Here is a 24,322-nt window from a genome sequence, read left to right as displayed (position 1 = left end):
ACTCCCCAAACAATCCTACTTTAGGAATCAGAGGAGTAGAAGGATGTGGTACAAGAAATTCCAGGGTCCTTTCCGTGACGCACGTGACAGGTTTACTCCCCGGGGCAGAGTGGAAAACTCATCTGGAAGATTGCCCCTCCAGAGGCAGAGAGGATCTGTGTAATTAGGGATCCAGAGATTCTTTTTCTGGACAACCCTATCACCACTCCTGAGGAGTGGCCTGATTGCTTACCTCTGGAAGCAGTCAGGGGATGGTTTTCTCTGCACCATCTTGTCTGGCAATCCAAAACCACAGATTATTGGGTGCAGATAATTACTAGAGGTTATCACATCCCTTTCAGTCTTTAACCAAGGCCACTAAGGCATATTCCTGATTTTCCACCCATTCAACCAGAAGCAGCAGCTCAAGAAATACAAAAGCTGCTTCTAAAGAGAGTCATCCAAACAGTCCCACCAGACCAGGTAGAGTCCGGATTTTACTCCAGGTTCTTTTTAGTGCCAAAAATGACAGGGGACTGGAAGCCTAAAGTGGACCTCAGCATCCTAAACAAATTTGTCAGGCAAAATTCAGGATGGTCACAGTTCAGTCTATCCTCCCATTTCTAGAGAAAGACAATTGGATGTGCTCGATAGATCTTCAAGATGCATATTACTATATAAAAATGAACAAGTGCTCTAGGATATTCCTCTGTTTCCGGCTGGGAGCCAATCACTACCAATTCTGAGCGCTGCCCTGTGGTCTCTCTATGGTCCCCAGAGTATTCACCAAATGCATGGCTGTAGTAACAGCTAACTTGAGACTGCAAGGATTCCGGGTGTTTCTGTATTTAGACTATTGGCTCCTTACTGCCCCCACCAAGCGTCTATTGGTTACAGCCTTGCATTGTACCCTAAAGCTAGCAAAATCCTTGGGTATCTCAGTTAACGAAGAAAAATGCAAGTTGACTCCTCAAAATCTGGAATTCATAGGGGCAACTTTTGATACTCAGTCTTGCCTAGACTCCTTCCCACTTCACAGGTTAGAAAGACTAAGGTCTCAACTCCAGGTCATGCTCACTCAGGACAAGGTCTCAGCTTGGGCAATCCTTCAGCTACTAGGATCAAAGCTACATCAATTACAATAGTTCCCCTGCGAGATTACACATGAGGCTTCTACAGTGGCTTTTAGTAACACAGTGGTCCCCTTTGACTCATCCTATGTCCTTTCAGATCTGCATAACAAATCAATGCAAACAAGACTTATTTAGGTGGATGAAGCCAGAAAAATATCTAGGCACAGTCTTCTGAGGGTGTATTCAGGCCTACTGACTTGCATATTAAACCGACGCCATCTTCTTCAAGGCCTAAAACTCGATCCGTGCCTAGAAAACTTATGCCCAGACCGCATGGGTCATGCCCCTATGCCTAAAAAACAAATTATAAAAATGGCTGAAGACCTTATTACTCTAATCAGGGGAAGCCACCCTTCTCCTTCTAAGAGACCTAGGACTGATTTTCCTTCTGATTCTTCTGATCAGGATTCTGAAATTTCTTTTTTTCTCTAATGACCAGGAGTTGCCTTTATCTACCTATGAGGATTCTGATGCAGAGGACTCCATTCCCTCTGCTTCCCCTCCAGAGGATTTCTCTTTTGGTGAAACCTTGCATACTCTTAGGGAGCATTTCCGCTGGGAAAGCCAGGATTACTCTGACTCCAAAAAGAGGCTTATGGAATTCTTACTCCTACCACAACACAAGCCTTTAGCTATCCCTCCTGTACTGGATATTGTCTTCTAGGAATCTAGCCTGGCCCCTGACACTTTATCTCCAGCTCCCAGGAAACCTGACCGGTATTGCAGGATACCTGACTCTCACAAGTTCCTCTTTAAGAACCCTACTGCGGATCCTGAGACCATTTCACAGGGGCCCAACGGCTTTAAGGCTACTACTGCCGAAAACCCTACCCCCTCTGATCGAGATTCCAGGGCCCTGGATAGATGGGGTAAGAAGATATACACTTCTACAACTTTGGCCATTACTGCCTTAAACTGCCAGTTTCATATGTTAAAGTATCAGCAGCATATTATTGGATTGCTTAAACAGAAAACAATGTTGATTCTTCCTGACTGTGCAGAACATAAAGAATTACAGGATTTAATGCATTCTGCTGAGCAAGTTGGAAAACATTCTTTGCAATGTGGTTTTGATTCATTAGAGGCATCTTGCAGGGCTGCTGGCACTGGATCTGTACTTAGAAGGCATGCTTGGCTTAAGGAGCAATCTTTGCCAGATCATGTTTAAGGTAAATTGCTGGATGCTCACTTAAACCAAGACTGCCTGTTTGGCAACAAAGCAAAAGTACTTAAAAAGATGGAGGAAAAAGCTAAATCTATGCAAACTGTTAAAGATTTCCTGCAAGTGCAGCCTCCCAGATTTAGTAGGCATTGGCCTTCTAATAATTGGTCCTTTCCTGCTTTTTCCAGGCCTTCTCAGTCCAAACCCAGAACCAGCAGAACACCCAGGCTTCAGTCCCAAGTTACTTTCAGGCCTAAGAAGTGGGGAGCTCCCACTTCCAAAGCTGGGAATAGTAAGACACCCCCTATGGTAAATTGTCACAATGCCTTAACTTTAAACCTTCCAAGCCCTGCTTAACTGACTGTTCCTTTAGGGGGAAGATCGCCCTGCATGCAAACAACTGGGAACTCATTACCCAAGACAAATGGATTTTAAATATAGTTCTCAAGGGTGCAGATTCCACTTCCACTCCTTACCAACCCCAAACAGTTGGACAGACCTACCCCCAAACCAGTGGGCAGAGGCTCAAAAGCAAGTTCTCTCTCTAAGCATCAGGGCTATTCAACCTGTCCCAGAAGAAGAATGAGGGCAAGGTTTCTACTCAAGACTTTTTCTGGTACCCAGAAAAGGCATTTCCTGGCGTCCTATCCTGGAACGGTCTATCCTAAACACTTTTTTGGAAATCCCAAAATTCAAAAAGCTAACTCTACATCAGCTGCTTCCCATGCTGGGAAAAAATGCCTGGTTAGCAACACTGGATTTAAAGGAAGCCTACCTGCGCATCCCAATAAGGGAATCTTGCAGAAGGTACCTACGCTTCAGAGCAGGCTACATGCACTATCAGTTCTCTGCACTGCCCTTTGGCTTATCTACTATGCCCAGGGTATTCACAAAGTGCCTAGTTTTAGTCATTACATTTTGCAGGCAAAGAAATATTCAAATATACCCATACCTGGACCGTTGTCTAATTCAGGCAAAAAGCTAAGACATGCTGTTAAATCATCTGGCATTTGTAAAGAAATTGCTAACTTCTCTGGGGTACACTAAACAAAAAGAAATCAGATCTAGTACCCTGCAAAAAATTGTATTCCTGGGAGCAAGCTTGAATACAACTTCCCAGATGGCCTACTCACGCCAGAGAAACAAGTTCATTTGACAGCCTACTTCAAACTACTGGCCACAAATACCCAGCTATCTGCAAGGAAAATACTGCAAGCCCTGGGGTTCATGGCCTCTTGCATTCTACTAATTCCATATGCAAGACTGCATATGAGGAAACTACAATGGTATCTAAAAAGCCTATGGTGTCAACGTTCTCAGGACCTAGAGTCAATGATTCCTATCATACCTTGTCTAAAGATAGAGTTTCTTTTGTGGGCAGAGGCCTGCCATCTAAACAAGGGACTGCCTTTCACTCTACCACCTGCTACTCAAACCCTAACGGATGCATCAGACACTTGGCAGGGTGGTGCATTCAGGTCAAATGGAACCCACGTCAAATGCACCTGCATATCAATCAGAAAGAAATGTTGGCTGTACAGAATGCTCTGACAGCCTTCAAGGACCACATTCTTCCAGGACAATTATTGGTAAAGACTGACAACACCATGGTTATGTGGTACATGAACAAGCAGGGGGGGAACCCACTCATACCCTCTCTGTAGACTAGCTATGGCTCTATTCTTGTTTACTGTGCTTAACGCTTTCTGGTGTATTTGCTTTTTGTTGTAGGTGTAACCTCATATATAATTCCTTCCCATTATGGGGGTACCTGACATGTGGGGCAAGAAAAACTGATAAAATGGCGTCTGCTACATGCTTTATACCCCTGACTACCAGACGTCATGGAAGATGAGACAGCAACCGACGCAGGACCCAAGACTTTGATAATCAGGTCAACTGAGAGGTACCTGCAAGCAGATAACCCAAATGTGATGACTGCAACAGTGAATACACTTGAACGTCTACATTTATGGTAAGTGTACACACCTGTACTTTGTGGGTGATTAGTTTGAGTGAAGTGTAATGGGTCTAAATTATTAGAAGTGGAGGAGAGAGTATTAGATGGCTGATTTATAAGGGTGAGTATACTATTAATAAAATGGGAGTTGAAAAGAAGTTATTTCATCTGCTTTTTTATATGGGGGTACCAGGGTTAAGGAGTGAAGGGATAGATTTCTAGAATTTGTGGATTGTTTGCTTGGTTAAGTAATTGCTGTAAGAAGTATTTTCTTTTATTACTTGTTTTTTTTGGCTAAATTTCTTAATTGTTTGAAATTAAGGTGGATGGTTTCATTTCTGTTTTTGTGCCGTTCTTTCCAGGAGCGGGCTCTAGAGACTAAGAGATGTTTGGTGGCTTTTGATAACCAGGGTGCGTGATTTTGCTTAGCCCTCTTGATTCGGGTGGAAGCTAGACGATTAAGGGTGTCTAAGAAAACTCTGTTAAAGTGGATCACAGCTTCTTCTAGAGGTAATGTTTTTAGAGGGGTCCAGTTGATAGATTTTAACATTATTGAAAATGTGTTGATTGAAATTAGATTTCTAGATGTTTTGTATGTATGTGATTTTATTTTTTATTATGGGTTTGGGCTCTATAGGTGTGTATTGTTGAGTGATCAGTTAAGGTATTGGGTAGGATACTGGTATCCTTGTATTTATGAGGGTCTGTGACTAAGATCCAGCCTAAGGATGAGCTGTGCTAGTTATGTGTTCGTGTGGGGCTGTTAAGTTTGGTATAGCCATGCAGGTTGATGTTATGTAAGGGGGAATCAAAGATAAGGTAATTCCAGTTAATCAGTATCGCCTAGTATAGTAGTTTCATTGGTTATATTTTGGGTAGTCCACGCAAGAAGGTCTTCTAATATAGGAATGTTTTGACCTGGTGGGACGTATAGTAATGTTTTGACCTGGTGGGATGTATAGTACTGCAGTTGTTAGTGGTTTACAGTTATTTGTAGGGTTGTTATAAGTTCTGTAAGGATGCTATATATTTTGAGATGAGGGTTATTGTTAGGTGTCTGCGGTAGAGGAGAGCTATACCTCCGCCTTAATTTGTTATATCAGCTGTTAGAATGTCATAGCCTGGAAGAATGATTTCAGTATCCAGAATGAAGTTTGAGCTAGGTTATGGCCACTTAGGTTATGGCCACTATCTCGGGAGAGTATTGAGAGAGCCATGTGTGCAGTTTGGTGATTTTATTGCATATACTGCATGTGTTTACTTTGTTGAGTAGGAGATGTTTTATTGAGAGATTGGAGAGAGGTAGCTGGGAGAATAGGTCCAGGATTAGGATGGACATCTCCACATTTGGATAGTTTTAGCAGACAATTTAAGAACAATGGAAGGTAGTTGTATTTGCTGATATACCTAGGTACTGTGTAGCTTACTAGTTTGTTTTTTGGGGTAAGGAAAGATGTGGAGCTTTGTAGTGTGTGTGTGTATGTGTGTGTATATATATATATATATATATATATATATATATATATATATACATATATATATGTATATATATGTATATATATATATATATATATATGTATATATATATATATATATATATATATATATATATATATATATATATGTATATATATATATATATATGTATATATGTATATATATATGTATATATATATGTATGTATATATATATGTATATATATATATATATATATGTATATAATTGAAAAAGGAGAAGGATATATTGGAAAAGCAATTGGATTTGTAGAAGGGGCAGAGTTGGTGTTTTTGTATGAAATGTTAGTATGTGGGATGTTGGGTTAGGATACATAGTAATATACAGAGACATGCATCCGAGAGGTTGATTAAGTAACATGTCATGGTTTTGAGATTAGGGTGCAAGTAGTTGGGAAGTAAGGTAAGTGATAGAAGGGGGGATGAGTTGGTAACGATAAGATGTGGTAGTGTGTGCGGTTGATTGGCTAATGGATCAGGGGGAACACAGTAGGGCTTGGTGCTGATTTGCTAATGGATCAGGGGAAATTGAGTAGGGCTTGGTGTTGATTTGTTAATTAGCTCGTGGGAGGTGTAGTGAAGTATAAGAGCATGGAAAGAGGGGAGAGGGGAGTGAGCCAGAGCGTAGCGAGGACTAACGGAGCGGATTGAGCCACGAGGCTGACCATGGCAGAAAACAAAAAAACAGTAGAGTAGAATAGAATATTCTGGGAAAAGGAGACACAGGTTAATCTGTATGAGAGCAGCAAGCTGAAGTGATCAAAATGGGTTAGCTAGATCTGCTTCTTAAGACACTTTAGAAACGAAATTATTGGTACGTACAGGGGTGTGCTCACAAAATTTATAAATAAAAGCTGCTGCTTAAGGCTAGAGGAACAAAAAGGTAGAAAGTTTTAAATCCAGGAGCCTGCTAGTATGGTTAAGAAAGGGGGGGGGGTTCCTATTGTGTCCCAGCCTGTTTTAATAGAAATGTTGGTAAAACAGTATTACAGGTTGTCTATAAACCTGCACCTAGTTTTCGCTGGGATTGGACTAGTTCTTAGAGCTGGAGTATCTTGCTGAGGTCCAGAGTTCAGGGGAAAAACTACCAATGTTAGCAATACCACAATGTGAGGCTAGGGAATTTACATTTGAGACAAGTACACTAGTAGGACGCAGCGAAATCAGTGTCATAGCCAAACTTGTTACACTTTTCTCTCTCGAATTTTTGCAACAAGTTTTCTGTACAACAGCTGTTATACTGGCTATGTGCCAATGCATGGGGAAAACTAGCTGGAATCTAACATTTCCACTGTGCAGTGGAATCTTGAGGTACAAGTCCAGCTTGTTAGAGGATAGTGGCATAAGTCTCTCCTTTGATGATCTGGTGTTATAATGGTGCCTCGTACATCTGTGTTGTATCACTGTTTAGGTTAATGAGCAGCTAATGTGAGGTTTACATATTAAGATATATGAAAATGAGAGCAGAATACTAAAAATGAAATTCAGAATATTGACATTGTATTAAAAGTAATTTGCAGTGCTTCACTGTTTCTTCTTTGTTAAATCTGCTTATCTTTTAAGAGAAAATTCTGTTCTTCAGGTAACTGACTTTGGCTTGGCAGCTCAGAAGGGTGGTGTTGGTAGTGAAAACATGCTGCAGTCAACCTGTGGGACTCCCATCTACATGGGTAAGTTAACCATTGTGCTGTTATGTGGTGAGCTCTTTTTAAAATACTTTTGTGGTATTTTACTGTTCCTTAAATGTAGGAAAATTAATGTGGGCTGGTCCTCAGACCATTTTCTACCGTGAGCCAGGCACAATGGCAGTTGCAACAACACAGAGAACTTCAGATATTACAAGGCAATACATTCATTACAGAACATAACATACAGTGAACTAGAGTCTTGAAGCGTGTAAGTTCTTAACATACAGCTGAACCTTGGAACATATACTGGAAGACACTTAAACACACTTAACTTTTTAGTAGCATTATTTGATGGGAAAATAAAGAAAAAATATTGTAAAATCTTTTTTGCATTTGATAGACTCAATAAAAGTGAGTCTTTGTTTCCTGCAATAAAATTGGAGAAAAACAAAGACGGCATCAGCTTAATTTGTTAGCTTTATGGGTTTCCTCTTTTTTCATTGTTGGTGTCCCCATAAGTTTTTTTACCACCAGAAATGAATCTTCTCCAAGACTATACTTATTTATCCCTGCATCTGATGTTAATCTTCTTTCCATTCATCTCTGATGGGTTCGGTTCTGAGCCTTCGGAACCGAGTCGGCCTTTTTACCAAGCTCGCGCCAGCCAAAAAAACTCTCGAGCTAAGTCTCTACCCAGAATGCCCTTATCCCTGTTAGCTCAGATCTCATTTGACGTAAAGCCGTGTTTCAGCCGAGCTCTCCGCTAAGTGGAACTGTATTTGATATTTGTGTGGAAACTTTTGATATCTTCATATTTTAAGTGATTAGTATTTCCAGTGTCTTTTCTGTCTAACTTTGTTTTTTTTCCTCTCTACTCTACCCGTTGCTACCCTTTCATGTACCATTGTTGGTACGGCCTTTTCTCCCTTACCCTTGTGGTATTTCTTCAATACCATAGTTGGTATTGTCTTTCCTGTTTAACCTATTAACATTGGCTTTTAGTAAAAAAAAAAAAATAAAAGTAAAAAAAAAGTTCCTTTTTTTCTCTACATATCAGTGTATTGCTATATTTGTGACCTCTTTGAATTGTGTTTGACTTTGTTCTAGTTGGATTATACAGTTCGCCTGTGTTGTCTTTCTATCAAGATGTCTGATAAGAAGGGTACTTCAGGTTTTAAGCATGTGATGGCAAGTTACCTAATAGTGATTCTCATGATGACTGTGTATACTGTTTGGGAGTGCCCCACCTTTTGGTGCAGCCTCTGTGTGATGTTCAGAGTTTCAGTGATGTGGTGCATCTTGTGGACCAGCTGCTGTTAGCCAGGGGGATGACCACACTTTCTAAGACCCATCCACCTGCAGGACTTGGGTGGAGTTATCCACGGACTCCCATCTTGCACTCCTGCTTCAACCATCTCGGTTCTGAAGCCTTCTGCTCCGACATCCTTCTTGGAACCCATCACCTTGGCCCCTACAATGCATCTCACTCTGGCTCTGAGTTTGTCCCTTTGCTTCCCGCTGAACCGATCCTTCCTCAATCTGGGGATTGGGGGACGGGTGCTTTGGCCCGTGGTACCGAGCCATTCCCTCCTCGGTGCCAATAATTGCATCCGTGCCGATCCTGCTTGAGGCTTCACCCATGTGAGTGGGTTCGTCAGAGCAGGGTGTGACCCTGGTCCAGAGGCTCTTTGTTGGTTCCCGGCTCCCATCTCTCTCTTTGGGTGGACCCGCCTTCTGTGCGATGGAGAAGGCTCTTGCCTCTGGCAGCACTCTGATGTTGGAACCCCAGTTTTCACCCCCCCCTTGAGCTACAGCTGTCACAGACTACCCCCCCCCTCCAGACACCAGGCAGAGAAGCTGCAGGACACCCCTGTTCAGGTACCTGCTCTTCCGAGCCCTCCTCAGAGACTCCCATTGAGGAGCCCCCTCGAAAAAAGACGTGCCAGAGGAAGCACATGGAATCACCGGAGGAGTCCTAAACAGAAGACACGGACTACGATGAAGAAGGGTCCCCGCGGTCACCTCCTGATGTCTCCTTCGGAGACATCCTGGAAATGTTGAAGCAGAGACGTGACTGGAAGCCCTCCAACCCTTCGTCTGAGGAATCAGTGTTCCTGTAGGCTTTTCACACCCGGCCTTCTACCTCTTGGGTGACACCACCTGCCAACGAGCTTATCATGCAGTGTGCTTGGAAGAACCCTGATTCCATTGAGGCAATCCTTCGGAGACCAGACAAAATTCTTTCCCCTCCCAAGGAGAACCTGCATTGGTCCAAAGGTCGCACACAAATTTGACTTCCCTCCCCTCTACCAGCAGCGTCACTTCCGGTTTTGTATCTGCTAAGTAAAGCTCTGGGCTCAATAAGGCTAAGTCCAAAATTTCATTTTCCTCAACGTCTACAAATTCATGTACATTCTCTACCCCTTCTGTCACATACTCTACCCTTGCTATCACATTTGCACTTGTCTTTTCCTGTTTATTTTCATTCAGTGATTCCTGACTATCATTTAGTCATTCCTCATCCTCCTTATTTTCTGTAGGCACCTTTTTATTTAGCCTGCAATCCCTTGCTAAATGTCCTTTTTTCCCGCATTTAAAACATTCACCTCTTTTCTTCCTTTCTTCAAAATCCTCTGATCGCTTGTCAGATTGTTTATTTCCCTGGGTATTTTTCTTACCCTTTCTCCCAGTATGTACTACAAATACTTCTGACCCATCTTCTGCTGAAAATACTTGAGTTTTCTTTTCCTTTTACTATTAAAATATGTCTCTGCATGTCTAGCATATTCAAGTAATGGCTGCAATCTACTCGTACGATGATCTACCATGTGCTTTGTAATAAAGCTGCTAATTGGAGTTATACTACCCTTCAAGAATGCATTCTTTAGCTGTTGTTCATATGGGGAATCTTGTGTCTGGTTTTCTGGTGTCTGCATTCCGCAGTGGTTATTAAAACACTCTAATAATCTAGCATAATATCTATCAACTGTTTCACCTTCTTCTTGAATGCACTGATTATGCAAGTCCAGTCAGCCCTAGGCTTCCATTTTTCAGAGATTCGGTCTGTCAGACCTTTCACTCTGCCATCCAATTCTGCATTGGTATGTGGGAGTGGTCTAAGCTGTGCGTGATGAGGATTCCAGTCGCCACAGATCATGTGCCAATCTGGACCTACAATTTGTCTAACTACTTTTTCTACTTCTTCTCCATTCAAATGGTAACTTAATCTCATACCCTGTAAGTCTTCTAAAAATTTTCGAAAATTCACTTCCGGATGGGGAATTCCCTCCGTGGCTTTCCGGATATCTTCCGGTGTCCACGGTCTATAAACTAAGAGTCTGATCCTGTCCTGCCTGAGGATTTGGTACTTCTATGAGTGGACATGTTTCTTCCTCACTCATAGCTTGTGATTTTCTATTTATTTCACATAGTTCAATCTCCCTTCTCAAGTCGCTTGTTCGAGACCTTGTCTCGATAGGATCCCTGACAAATGGTTTTGATGCTGTGGAAACAGCTGGGTATAGCGGAGGTGGATCAGCTTGTCCACTCGCTTCATATTCTGGTAAGGGAAGCGGAGGGGGTGAAGGGGGGGCCGTTGCTATTACCAAGTTATCTTCTTTGTCTAAGAACATAGTTTTTGAATTTTTAATCTTTTGTTCCCTGCGATTTGCTGCCTGAGGGACTCCTAATTGTCGTTGCTTTTTTAATTGACCTTTTGCGTCTGTTATTAGTTGCCTGGCAAGTTTAATAAGTGCAAGTTTATCTAAATTACCATCGAATTTATACTTATCAACCCATTTTGTATAATACTTAACATTGTCGGCACGCTATAATTGCATATATTTCGCGTCTTCAGTTAGGGGCGGGTCTCGGGAACTTTTCGTGCACTGATTTCCTATTGTTACCTTAGCTAAGCTGTAAATTGTTACGTAACCCTTCTTATCACATGGTACCACGGTTCTACACCTTTTCACAGTTGATCTAGAATAGCTGCCTACCTATTCTGTTTCCCTGATCTATGACAAAACAGTAACCCTTTTTTGTCCCTGATCTGCACATGCAAATCTTCCTGACAAAAACAGTTCTGCAACTAGTCCCTGATCTTAAAACAGAAATAAGGCAATTCCTCCTTACCTGACCCTCCGTGAGTTGATCCACCGGATTGTTGACTCGTCCTCCAATCCCAGATCAGAAACAGTGGCTGGCCTCTTTCGAACGACAATTCAGTCGGAGGTCTTTTAAAACAGAAGAGCCGATTTGGCCTCTTCTCCATATGGATGCATGCCACCGGGCCCAATTCTGACCTAGGCCTAGAGCGAGAGGTACTTTCCGGTCCGAAGGACCAAACTGTCAAAGGAAAAATATACTTTAAAAATGATCAAAACACGGTAGGTTCAGGTTAAGGCACTTTAATCTTGCAGCAAGGAGACAAAAACGTGCTATTACAGAGTTTGTCTAACTAGAAACAGGAAATACTTTCATTTTTATACATTCTCTAACTAGACATGGCCTACCAAGCTGACGTAACAGATTACCACCTTTTTCAGCATCATCAGTTGACCATCATTCCCATGAATTTCTGCTGATTTATCAATTTTTATGAGAAACTTTCTGAGGAAAACAACATGGCCTTGATTACTACCAGTTAGATACATGTTATGTTACCATTCAAGGTACTATGGCTGATTCAAGCACAGTGCCACCAGTTCATTTCTCTAATAATCCTTTGTCTACTTTATCTCTAAGCTACTGCAGCTGCACATGTTCTCATGCTTCGAGCAGAGCGGATTGTTTAAAATCATTACATTTACAGAATATAGTATTGTTCATTCATTAATTCCTGACCTAGCAGATAAGCACCTGCTTCTCAAGTACATTTCCAAAAGGCATAAACATGAATATTGCTGTGCTAGCAGTTACTAGGTCAGAGGGCATCTTGCAAGTTTCAGAAAGCATACTGCAGTTTTCAAAAAGCATCTTTTTCAGTCTCATATGAAACTCAATTTATATATAATACAGTGCATGTAAAATAGAATAAAAAGCATATTAATTATTTTGATTATTAATTGGCATTAAGCACACACACATTAATACATATTTTTCTAACATCTGCAGTTTTTGTTTCTCATTATGAGATGACTCTACAGCCAAGAATCCTGTGCATTCTTTGGTTTCAGCATACTCTGGAATATTCTTCTATGGGACCACCCTGAAGGTCATGGTAGCTGGGGACTCTGTTCCATATGTTGAGGTTGATGGAAAAGACACCAAAGGATACAAAAGTTTTGTACCTACCATAATGCTAGATAGATGTTGTCATCTTCTGTCCAGCTCAGTCTTCTTTCCCAATGACCTCTTGCCAAAAAATTGTTGCTTTTGTACCTATCAGTTGACTGTATTGGACCTGTTCAGAGTCTTGTCTTGTATGCATTCTTTTACTGTGTCCTGCCCCCCCCCCCCATTCTCCTCCTTCCTTTCTCTTAGAAAGCGGAGGTGTGTTTAGGATGCAGGTAGGTAAATGACTTGCAGTACTGTATGGACTGAATGGAATTATGGGTAGAGAGGAGGAGACTGAGTCCTGGATCTGAGAGTCTAAAAAGTTGCCACTGTCAGATCCAATATAAGCATATGTTGAGCCAGAAGGAGGAAGACAACATGGCTTTGGTGTTATGGTAAGTATATAACTTTCATTTATAGCATTGGCAATGGTTCAGATGTGTAACAGACATATTGTTATTAGTATAGTAGTGAGAAATATCCTTATAGCACTAGCAAAACATTGAGATCTATAACAGATCCTCAAAATCAAAGAAAAACAGAATACACATATGTATAACTTTTTTTTCTTTTTGAATGGCATATATGCCATCAGGCAGGGGTGCGAGAATAGTAAGAATAAAAAGAATGCGGGAGGATATGAATATGATTTTAGTTGTACAGGTTCAAATCTGAGTAGGGGAGTGAAGATGTATTCCTTTTTATAATGCAGAAAGCAAAAATAGACAAAAACAGTTAGTAGATATGGGACAGCCTTCTATAAAAGAGAGAGTAGCTGAAGGAACTGGCCATGTTGCTTTTGTCCATATTCTTGTATTTATTTATTTTGTTTTATTTATTTTGCATTTGTTCACTGAGAAAGTCCATCTGGACAAGCTGCCCTTTTTCAGCAGAGGCCCAGGGAGAAAAGCTCCAGAAATAAACACAACAAAGACACTTAAAGCAGAGAATATACGGTTATACAAAAAGTACAAAAATCACACCAGTATGTGTGCATAAAACATGTAGTGGTATCCTAATAATACTGAGTATATTGGCAGTACAGAGAATAATGTAACTGTGTATAAATCAGAATACATTCAAAAGTGGTTTGCAGTCATGTCTTAAGTGCTAGTATCCATCCAACTGTATTAACATAAATGACTCCTAAATGTTAGTTAAATGTTTTGGGATAGACTGTCAGGGAGGTCTGAAAATGATGGAACAATATCTTAGCCTGAGCTGCTACAGGAGCATAACCAATTTTCAGTTGGATATGATTTTAGTGTATCTTTGAATTTTGAAATTATGGAGGTAGTTTTTGTTAGCAATATAAACTGTGGGCAGTAAAGCCAAAGGAGCTGGAGTTTCAATATACATTAAAGACATACACACCTCCAGGCTGGTCAAACAGTATGATGCACAGGAAACACTCCAGGTGCAGTTAACCAGTGACAAGATCCCTTTTCAAATCATAGCTAGCTACCGGCCCCCAAATCTGACTCAAGATGCCCAATCCGCCTATTTGGACCTGCTCAAATCTATCAAGAATTCAACCCTTTACCCTGATCCTGGGTGACTTTAACTTCACAAACATAGACTGGAAGAACTACTCATGCCAGAATACACATGCCCAGAGATTCCTTGATTTTTGTCAATGCAAATGCCTTGGAACAGCTAGTCGGTACCACTACAAGAGGTGATAATATCTTGGACTTGGTATTAGCCAACATGAGTAACCACTGCAGCATCCCTATAGCATCATTCTCCCTGGAAAGGTCCAACCACAAAGCGGTCCATTTCAAAGTCACCATCTCCTCCAACCCCCCTCTAGCTAGGATCAGACAAGAAAACTCTCCAAAGCTGAAGGATGGCATAAACAGCTTCACAGCCCCCAACCCCTCTTTAGGAACTAGCATCAATATCCAAAACTACACCAAAGCACTATATGAGCATTTATATAGATGCATGTAGTCAGGAATTTCCTGATGGGACTAAATCATCCTCCGCAAGGAAGAGTAAACCTTTCTGGTGGACATCTGCAGTAAATAAACTCTGTAACAAAAGGAAAAAAAATTGCTGACCAAGGAGGAGCAGCTGCCCAATAGGAAGCAATATCTCCTTAGCCTGAACAAGCAAATAAGAGCAATAGTGAAATCCTCCAAAGCAAACTTAGAGTCCAAATTGGCCACATCTACTAGAGGCAGTCATAAGGCCTTCTTCACATATGGCTGCAACCTCAAAGGAAGCCACCCAGATCTGTTCAAAACCGCTGGTCAAGGACACCACATATACAAATGCTGTAGATATAGCAAACTTGCTGGCTGACAGATTCAATGAAAACTTTACCCCGTTCCCCACCCCCCCCCCCAGTCAGTAAGTCCTTTCCCTTATATCTTGGGAACAGGTCATCACTTCTCTCTTAAAGGCAAAAAATACAGCCTTCATGGGACCCGATAACATCCCAGGCTGCATCCTACATGAACTTGGGCAGGAACTTTCAGCACCATTAGGCACCCTATTCAACCAATGCCTGAGTACTGACTTTGTCCCAGCTGAGTGGAGGACAGCCAGTTTTATCCCTGTACGCAAAGGTGGAGCGTCCACCGATCAGGGAAATTATAAACACATCAGCCTAATGGAATGGATTATCATGGACCTCATTAACAAGGATATTGGCAACCTCCAAACACTTCATCCAACACAGGTTGGCTTCATCGAGGGGAGGTCATGTCTGCTTAATTTGGACAACATCTTTGAGACGGTCACCAAAGCCATGGACGAGCGGAAGATGGCGCACACTGCCTACCTTGACCTGACCAAAGCCTATGACACTATTCCCCACTTGGGCATAATAGATGAACTCTCTCAACTAGGCATCAGTCCACATGTTACCAATCCATATGTTACCAGATGGGTAGTAAACTGGCTTACTGATGGAACCCACCTAGTCAAAATAGGAGAATCCACCTCAAGCTGTAGACCTGTAACAAGCGGCGTAGCCCAGGGTCCGGTCTTGGGGCCTCTCTTATTTGAGGTACAAGCCAAAACCAGTGGGCTATGGCTGACCAAGTTTGCAGATGACTGCAAGCTGGGTGCTGTCAATTCTCCTAGTGATGTGGACATCCTCCAAGAGGGTCTCACTTAGACAAATGACTGGTGGCAGAAACATGACCTCAAGCTGAATACCAAAAATTGCATCAACATCCCCTTTGGGAAGAGTGACGTCCCTGCAAATTATCACATTAATAGTCTCCTAATCACGCATTCAGTCGTGAGAGATTTGGGCACCCAGGTTGATAGCAACCTGACTTTTGTGCACCATGTTGCTTCCTTTGTACGGAAAGCCTTCTACATGGCCCAACTCATAAGTAAGAGTATCTCATCCAGGGACAAGGAGGTCATAACATCCCTGTTTTCTTCCCTTATAAGGCCCATTATGGAGTACAGTGCCCCTGTTGGCATGTACTTCGCAAAGCACATGCAGTAGCTTGAGAGACCACAGAGGTTCCTCACCAGGAGAGTCCAGGGCCTCAAATATCTACCATACACTGGTGAGCTAAAAGCCCTAACCCTCTACACAGTTTCATACAGACTCCTCAGAGGTAACCTCTGTCTGGCAGACGAGGCGATCACAGACCATACCTTCATGGGGCTACTACATATCCACAAGTCAAGCTCCACTTGAGTAACTTGCAGGTGCGGCCTCAACCTGGTATGTGACATCATCAAGACTTGTTGGCAGGACAGATTTGTGTCCCAGAGACCCCTCCCACCTATGGAATAGACTCCCTCTCCACATCAAGCTGAGAACCAGTTTACCGCTTTTTAAGCACAACCTGGATAACTGGATGGGAAACAAAAAATATACCCCTGGGATTCCACCCGTGTCCCTGAGAACAAGGGGCATCGGGTGCTGATTTGTCTAAACATGGGCTAAACTCTTGGCTAGACTTATAATAGCCTTGGGGCCAATAGCCTAATAACCTGCTATGATCTATGAGTAAGTTCCACAGTTTTAGTTGTACACTGGAAGTAAAGTGCTTCACCTGCAGAGTTGTTAGCTTTGGTCATCTTTAGTAGAGATTTGTTAGAACAAAGGACTCTGCTAACAGTGTATGGTTGCAGTGTGTTAAGGAGGGCAGGAATTTTGTCTGTATCTTTTAGTACATTTTCTCACTTTGTCGTGAAACTGTTTTTCAAGGGAGCCTTTCTATCTTGCACAGGACTAGCATTTTTTTTTTTTTTTTGAAAAATGTCTTTAACATGTGTTAAGTCTATTAAGTGCAGTAGTGCTAAAATACTTTTCATAGAAACACACACCTTGGTAGCAATTACCTTAGTCTCAAGGATTTCTGAACTGTGGACCTTGATGTACAGTTTCTCATAAGAGGTTGGTGTTTGGAAGCAGTTATTTCAGTTATGCTGGTTGTCTTTGAAACGTATCTGAAATATTTCTTTATCAATCCCCCTTCCTAAATGAGGCTGCAAAGGGAAAGAATCCTAAGTGCAGTGGATGTGCACCAGGAGCTTGACTGATACATTGAAAGGACTGAACACCTGATATAGTCTGTCGAGCTTTTTTTTTTGTGGATTTTACAATGAAAAAAAAAAGGCAGACATTTCAATGTGTTGCCAAGTGTGGCTGGGGAGGTTGGGGCCAACCCCACCTGGTCAGCTGCTACTACAGAATACTTCTGCTTAGAGTAAGCAAAGACAAATTCAGTTTCTGCAGAAGTTTTGAATAAACTTAAGCTGTAGAATCATAGTTAATGTGCTCTGAAACATTTCTGTGAAATACAAATAAATGCTTGGCAAGCTTCATCAGTTTCTTTGACTCGTTTTATAAATGTATGGCTAAGCTGATGACAGTTGCTGTGGGAAATGGACGTAGTTATCCAATTACAAAACATTTTTCTCAGTATTAATTGGGCCAATAACATGATTTTAAGCAGCAGATCAGCAGCCCTCCTTTTTTGAAGGATCAATGCACAAGGTTTCCTACATGTTTTAATGTGATAGAATAGCATTTTTAATGTTTATTAAAATGGGTTCATAGTCCCTAGCAGTGTAACAGCAGCAGCTTTAAGGCAACAGTGAAAACATCCTAGAAAACTGAAGAAGTTTAGGGAATACTTGAGAGAGAGATATGGTATTTTACTTTATATACATGCACGTTTTGTATTTGCCCATTGTCATAGAGATTTACAGCACAAGCACTTCATTTTGAATGCAACATGAACAGGACTTTAGGTAAAATATAAATTGTAAAACTTGTTTCATTATTTAGTGCAGCATCTGGCATTTGCTCTGTTGTCTTCAGGGAATTATCTGTACAAAATGAACCTATATTTTATTCTGTATGAGTTAAAATTTTAAAGTTAAATTGCTGTATTATTTATGTTCTATTTTTTGCTTGGTTGGCAGCTCCTGAAGTTATCAATGCCCATGACTACAGTCAGCAATGTGACATCTGGAGTATTGGAGTCATTATGTACATGCTGTAAGTAAAGTTTTGCCTGCCTTCCTTTGCATAAACATGCACGTGAATAAATTAAACACACAAGCACGTGTCTGTAATTTGTTTTATTCTAACTACAAAACAGTATTCTTTTCGTATGACTTATGAACTGCATTTTTTCATATATAAAACAAAACAGTTTATTCTGTTTGTAACTGTAACTATCTTGTAGAAACTGCAGTGTTTTGCTTTAAAGGTGACTTGAATGTGGTTAATTTAAAAACAAAAAATAGGTTTCATTCCCTACAGACCCTGGGATTTAGAAAGGCTTACTGTGTTGTAGAAGCCTTATGTCAGGTTTCCACGTCACCGTATGTATTTTTGATTATTAGATCGAGCCACTGCTAAAGTTTTCCCTCATATCGTACTATAGACAGCAGTCTTGAGGGCAAAGTTGATGCTAATGCAGCTGTCTGGTGGCGTGAATAATGCTAATTAGCCATGTGTTCTCCAGAAATGTGCTCTGCTCCTGACTTGTTTGGTTAAGTGATTCAGAGAATCACTTTCCAGAGTAAAATTTTACTCTGAGGGGAAAGTGAATGCCTTCAAAAGTTGCTGGTTATTAATTCACTTCAAAAGGAATACTAGAGGTGTGGTTAAGTGTAGCTGAATGTCAGGGTAGGGAATGTAAGCGCGATTGTATGTATATAGACATGTGCATATCTGTAGGAATGTGAATGAAGCTGAATGAGGGGTATGTGTGCGCGCATGAGTGTGTTTGCCAGGGTGGTTGCATTAAGTCAGTTGGGTAGGGGATGCCAAATCTTAATGTGTGTGCGCGTGTGTTGGAGCATACATGCATGCAAACAGGTCTGTGGATGAGTGCTTTTGGGAGTGTGAGCAAGTGTGGGGGGGGGGTAGTTTTTTTTTTTTGTAGATGAGTTGGATGTGTGTATGTGTGGGAGGAGTGCCTTTGCTAGTGAGATGCATGGACTGCTAGAGAGAAAACTAGCATAATTAGCTCTGACAGAACAATGAGTCATTAATGAACCACTAATGAGATATTTTTCAGTGCAACAGTACCATGTTTCCAAGTCTGAATTTCCATCTCATCAGCAATTGATCCAACCCACTTTGGGCAATTACTGCAGGTAGAGAGAATCTCTGAATCCAAGTTGTACATCTTACGAAGAATAATTTGGCCCAGATGAACAGAAGTAAAAAAAAAATTGGCCCCACTCATTGAAACCTTCCCGAAATATGTTTAATTGCTGTAAGCAATTGATGACTACAGTATTTTGTTGCAGATTTCTTGAGTAGTAGCATCAACTTTGTGTGCACGTATACAGTATAAATTGAGTATGGAGTATGTAGACTACAAAAATTCAAACATAGAAACAGTGTAATTGTTTTGTTAAGCATTATCATTTTCATTTCAAATTACTATATTAAAATATTAGCATATGTAGTACCAAGGGCTTTACTGAAACTATTGATTAAACAATGAGAGAAAATGGAAGAACTAAATTTGTGCTAAACCCTTTTGAGGGGTAAACCCTAATAGCTTCCATTTTTAGTAATCCCCTCCAAAAATACAGCTAAATTTGAAGGTTTCCTGTCTGATCCATTAGGCAAGTTCTTCACAGGACAAGTTCCATGAAAACCCCATTTGGGTTGACAAATCATAGTTGCATAGAGGATTTGATGTCTTAAGTCTGTTCATCAGAGTATGGGCTTCAGATCCAACCTGGTTCCGACTTTGGACATTTCTAAGCTTTGGATCTGATGCTAAGGCTCCTCCCCTTACCCTTTGTAGTGCATGAACTACCTAATCTCATTTACCACCATAAGCAATTGATGGATATTTTATGCTCAAGAAAGGCTAGTGGACATTATTTAAAATATGAGTATTTCTTCATTTGTGGTTTTTCTCAGTCTCTTATATCTTACACCTCTACTAGCACTTTTTGCATATTGTTTACTCCCTTTCACTTTTTCTTTTTTCTTGTTTGTCACTCCGACTAGGGACTCTACTAATATAAAAAGGGGCGGAGGGGCATATATATATTTTTAGAGTATTACTTTAAAATGGGTATTTTTAATGTGTCTTTACCTTTTTCTGTTGTCTTCTAGGATGACAGCTAAGCCTTCCGACTAAAAAATGTATAGCTTGCTCACACAAGCTCCCAAACTCTGATGTGCATGACAAGTGCATTTACTGCTTAGGGCCATCACACTTGGACGACATCTGCTCCATTTCCAAGGCTTTTGACCAACAGGCCATTAACAAAAGGAAAAAGTGAACTCATTTAGAAAGGACTCCTTCAGCCTTGAATGGGAGAAAAAAACCCTTCTGGACTGGGGAAGCCTGCTGCTGTTTCTTCCTCCTCTCATTCAGCCAGAAAGGTTAGAAGATAGATTCAGACAAGGAAAAAGAGAAACCAAACAACGTAGAAATTAAGAATAAAAAACACACCAAACAGCCAGTAAGTAGCAGCAATTCTCCTTTATCATCTCAAGACCTGGTACCTCGGCATCTCGCCTTCAATGGGTCACAATACATTACAAAAAGTAACAGTCTTTATACACAAATCAATTACATCAATTATTCAATTAATTAAACAATTAACTTCAAAAATGGAGGGAAAAAAATATTTTTAAATTATTATTTTAAATAGCTTATATATTTTTATATATAAAAAATATCCCAATACATTAACTAATTCCCAAAATTACTAAAAACTTTCATATTAATAATTAATAATATATATCTCTCATAATAATATGTGAATTATGAAATATAACATACAAAATGAACATTATGATTGTATTTTAATAGGTTCAACAATGAATTAATTCTTCAAATACTTAATTCTAAGTTCAAGCCAAAAGGCCTTAATGTATTAAATTTCAGAATCATCCTAGTTTCAAGTTCTAACAATTTATCACAAATATTGTCACCCTTAGTGCAATGAGGTTTGCCTAATATACTAAATTTTAAACAATCAGATTTTCCCTCATGTATCTCACAGTGCTCGCAGAACCGGACTGAATGCACTTGAATTCTTAATGTCTCTTAAATGTTCTAAGATTCTCAGTCTTACCATTCTTTTAGTTTGCCCAATATACCACATATTATGACAACTACACCCTAGTATATAAACAACACCACTGGATCTGCAGTTAAAATAATGCATGGGGTTATGGTTAACATTATTAATGGATCTGATGTTAATAATTCTGTCACAAATACTACAAGAATTACATCTAAATGAACCAACATTGGAAGCATAATCCGTTCTTTTTATACAAAGATTATTATTTAATATTTCTTTTAAGTTCTTTCCCTTTTTATATGAAAATATGATTTTTGTGGAAAAAGCTCACCTATGAGCTCATCCTCACTAACCAAGTACCAAAATCTTTTAATTAGGGAAACAAATATTTCAGAAAAAGCTGTATATTTTGTTACAAAAAATATATTTTCAACATCATTATCTTTCTCAACCATCCCTGAAAATTGCCTATGTAACTTCCTAAAGCTTCCATGTTTGTTCAAAACACCATTCATATGATCCAATAATAGTTTTTATTGTTCAATCTCAAAAACACCTCTTTTAACTCATAATTTAATTCAGATACCATACTGGTATGTTGGTGTATTCTTTTGAATTCACCATAGGGCAAAGCTTTTAGTAAATGAGGAGGGTGCATGCTAGACGCATGCAAAAACATGTTTGCTGAAGTATCCTTTCTGTAGGGCCTGTACTCAATCTTATTGTTGCTTATGAATAAAGTTAGGTCCAGAAAATTAATCTGATTCCGATTGACCTCATAAGAAAAAGAAAGACTGTGTTCATTATCATTCAATTCTTCAAAAAATTCACAAAACTCATAGATATCCCCTTTGCATATGAATATCAGGTCATCAATTAACCGTTTGTACAAGATAACCTTATTATGAAAGAATATAGTAGGATAAATGAACTTTTTCTCAAAAAAATCCATGTATCAGCTCCCATTTTTTTGTAAAAAATATTCACCATTAAATGTGAAATAATTATGAGTCAAACAGAATTCTAAGAGTGAGATCAAAAAATTAGTTCTGGGACCTTCACCTAACATATTAGAAATCGCATCAAGTCCCCATCTAATGTTGATGTTAGTATATAATGATTTAACATCAATAGTCACCCAATAATAGTCACCATCCCATGTTACCTTCTGTACTTCATTTATTAACTCTTGGGTGTTACTAATATGAGCACTAACCCTATTGATGTAAATTTTTAGTTGTGAATCCAGGAAAACATTAACATTTTCCAAGAAAGATCCAATCCCCGACACTATAGGCCTACCAGGGGGCTCATTAATATCCTTATGAATCTTAGGTAAGGCATATAGTATGGGTGGAACAGGGTCCTTTATGTACATTTTATTAACATCAACATTAGAAAAGAATCGTTCTCCCTTTCCAGAAGATTGAGAAGTTCCTCATTAGGTCCCTACTAAGTTTTATGTATTCATCACTGTTCTGAAGCAAATTATTAACCATAACACAGTAATCAGATTTATTTTGTATCACCCAATTACCCCCTTTGTCAGCACATTTAAATATATAATTATTCTTAAGTTTCCTAAGATCCTGTAAAGCCAGCCACTCTTCTTTGGTTAAATTTCTTCTTTTCTTTACAGAACTGCTTAAACATCAGTTCAGTTTCCTTTAAAAGAACTTTCTGAAACACCTGAATGGCTGGCACTGATATGGTAGGAGTAAACCTATTTTTCACATTTCTAAATTTAGGCATTTTTAATCTACCATATCCTGTATTAAAGCTGACATTAGAGGTAACATCAACATCACATTTAATAGAGCAAACATTACTTTCTCCAAAAATATTGCTTTGTTCATCATTTCATACTCATAATCATATATGGACATATTTAGCAAACTATCATCAAATTCACTAACATTAAGAACCCCATCTTCAGTTTCATTGACATTAGAAGCATTAGTGTTGACATCCACTTTACAAAATTTTTTAAAATAAACTCTTAGCAATAGTTTGCGAATAAACACTTTCACTTCTAGATAAATATCAGCAAATGAGGGAAAGAAAGTTGGAACAAATTCATTCCTCATGCTATCACATAATTGCAAATCAGATAAGTTAACACATTCAAGAGATACAACACTGTGATAAGTCCAATTAGATATAGTAATGTCCAAACCTTCATTTTTTCTACCATTTCTGCCATATTGTAGGTCTCATTTTGAAAATTGGCATCTTCTGTTGACCACTCGGTTAGGTGCAGTAGTTCGGCAAAGGAAACATTTTTACACTGTTTTCCTTTTCAGTAGATGAAAATGTGTCCAACTCCGCCCCTAGACCTGTCGCACACAGGTCACGTTGCCAATTGAAAATGATGCCTGTCTCGTAATCTTTAATGTCCCGGACCAACCCTTTGCACAACATCTGCCTCTAGTTTAGTCATTTTTCATTGATGTTAACCATCTGAGCTCTGTAGGTGACCTCAGAAACAAGCTCATTTTGTAGAGTGTTGATAAGTAAACCAACCTATAGTACATGAGTGAAGTTTGTTTCCACTCTTCAAGAAGATCACCTTCTTCATCTGAAAATCATGTAATATTGAGACTTACATATTTTTCCAATAAACTGGTGTCAAAGTATAGAGCAACTTCCTTGGCCATAAGTTTATTCAGCTGGGCAAACCTAGACTCCTATTGAACCTCTTATCTCGCTCCATTATCATATCTTGAAACACCCTTGTTGCCTAAACTATCCAGACCTTCAAAGCCAACACTCTTTTCAGATCCTATAATCATAGGATCCCATCCGTCTCCTAGGTTCTCCCCAGAGCCTCTGTTCCCTAGACTTCGATCTCCAATTTTGCAGGACAGACCTTATTACCATTCTAGACTGCCTTCGTCTACCTTTTCTCTCTGTCATCTAGGTCTACAAGGAGCTTCAGTGAAGCTGACATGGATAGGATGATAAACAGGTTTCTTTGGACCAGATCCAATTGGGGGTCCTAACTGCTCCGGACTCTGTCAGAGACTGAGGAATTACTACTACTCCTCACTCTTTAATGGCTCCCTTCTCCAAGATGACTTCTCAGAGCAGAGTCTTTGGATAAGAATATCTTCCAGAGTAGATCAGTTTTGGAGCTGAGACTGCACACATCCTTGACTCTTGAGTTCTCTGAC

General features: G+C 39.9%; 1 protein-coding gene across 1 annotated transcript in view; it reads left to right on the top strand.

Annotated features, from left to right (window-relative positions):
- STK33 (serine/threonine kinase 33) overlaps positions 1-18,139 on the top strand; it is a 247,610-nt gene extending 229,471 nt beyond the window's left edge. The window contains exons 7-8 of the mRNA XM_044082810.1: positions 7,331-7,418; positions 18,060-18,139. Of these exons, the coding sequence (XP_043938745.1) occupies positions 7,331-7,418; positions 18,060-18,139 (168 nt within the window). The remainder of the gene's footprint in view (positions 1-7,330; positions 7,419-18,059) is intronic.
- The last annotated feature ends 6,183 nt before the right edge of the window (positions 18,140-24,322 follow it).

Source organism: Protopterus annectens, chromosome 9.part0 (assembly GCF_019279795.1).
Source record: "Protopterus annectens isolate FY-2018-M chromosome 9.part0, PAN1.0, whole genome shotgun sequence".
In the NCBI taxonomy this organism is placed as follows: Eukaryota; Metazoa; Chordata; order Ceratodontiformes; family Protopteridae; genus Protopterus; species Protopterus annectens.
The sequence above is the reverse complement of the archived record's forward strand: the minus strand, read 5'-3'. Positions and strand labels throughout refer to the sequence as shown.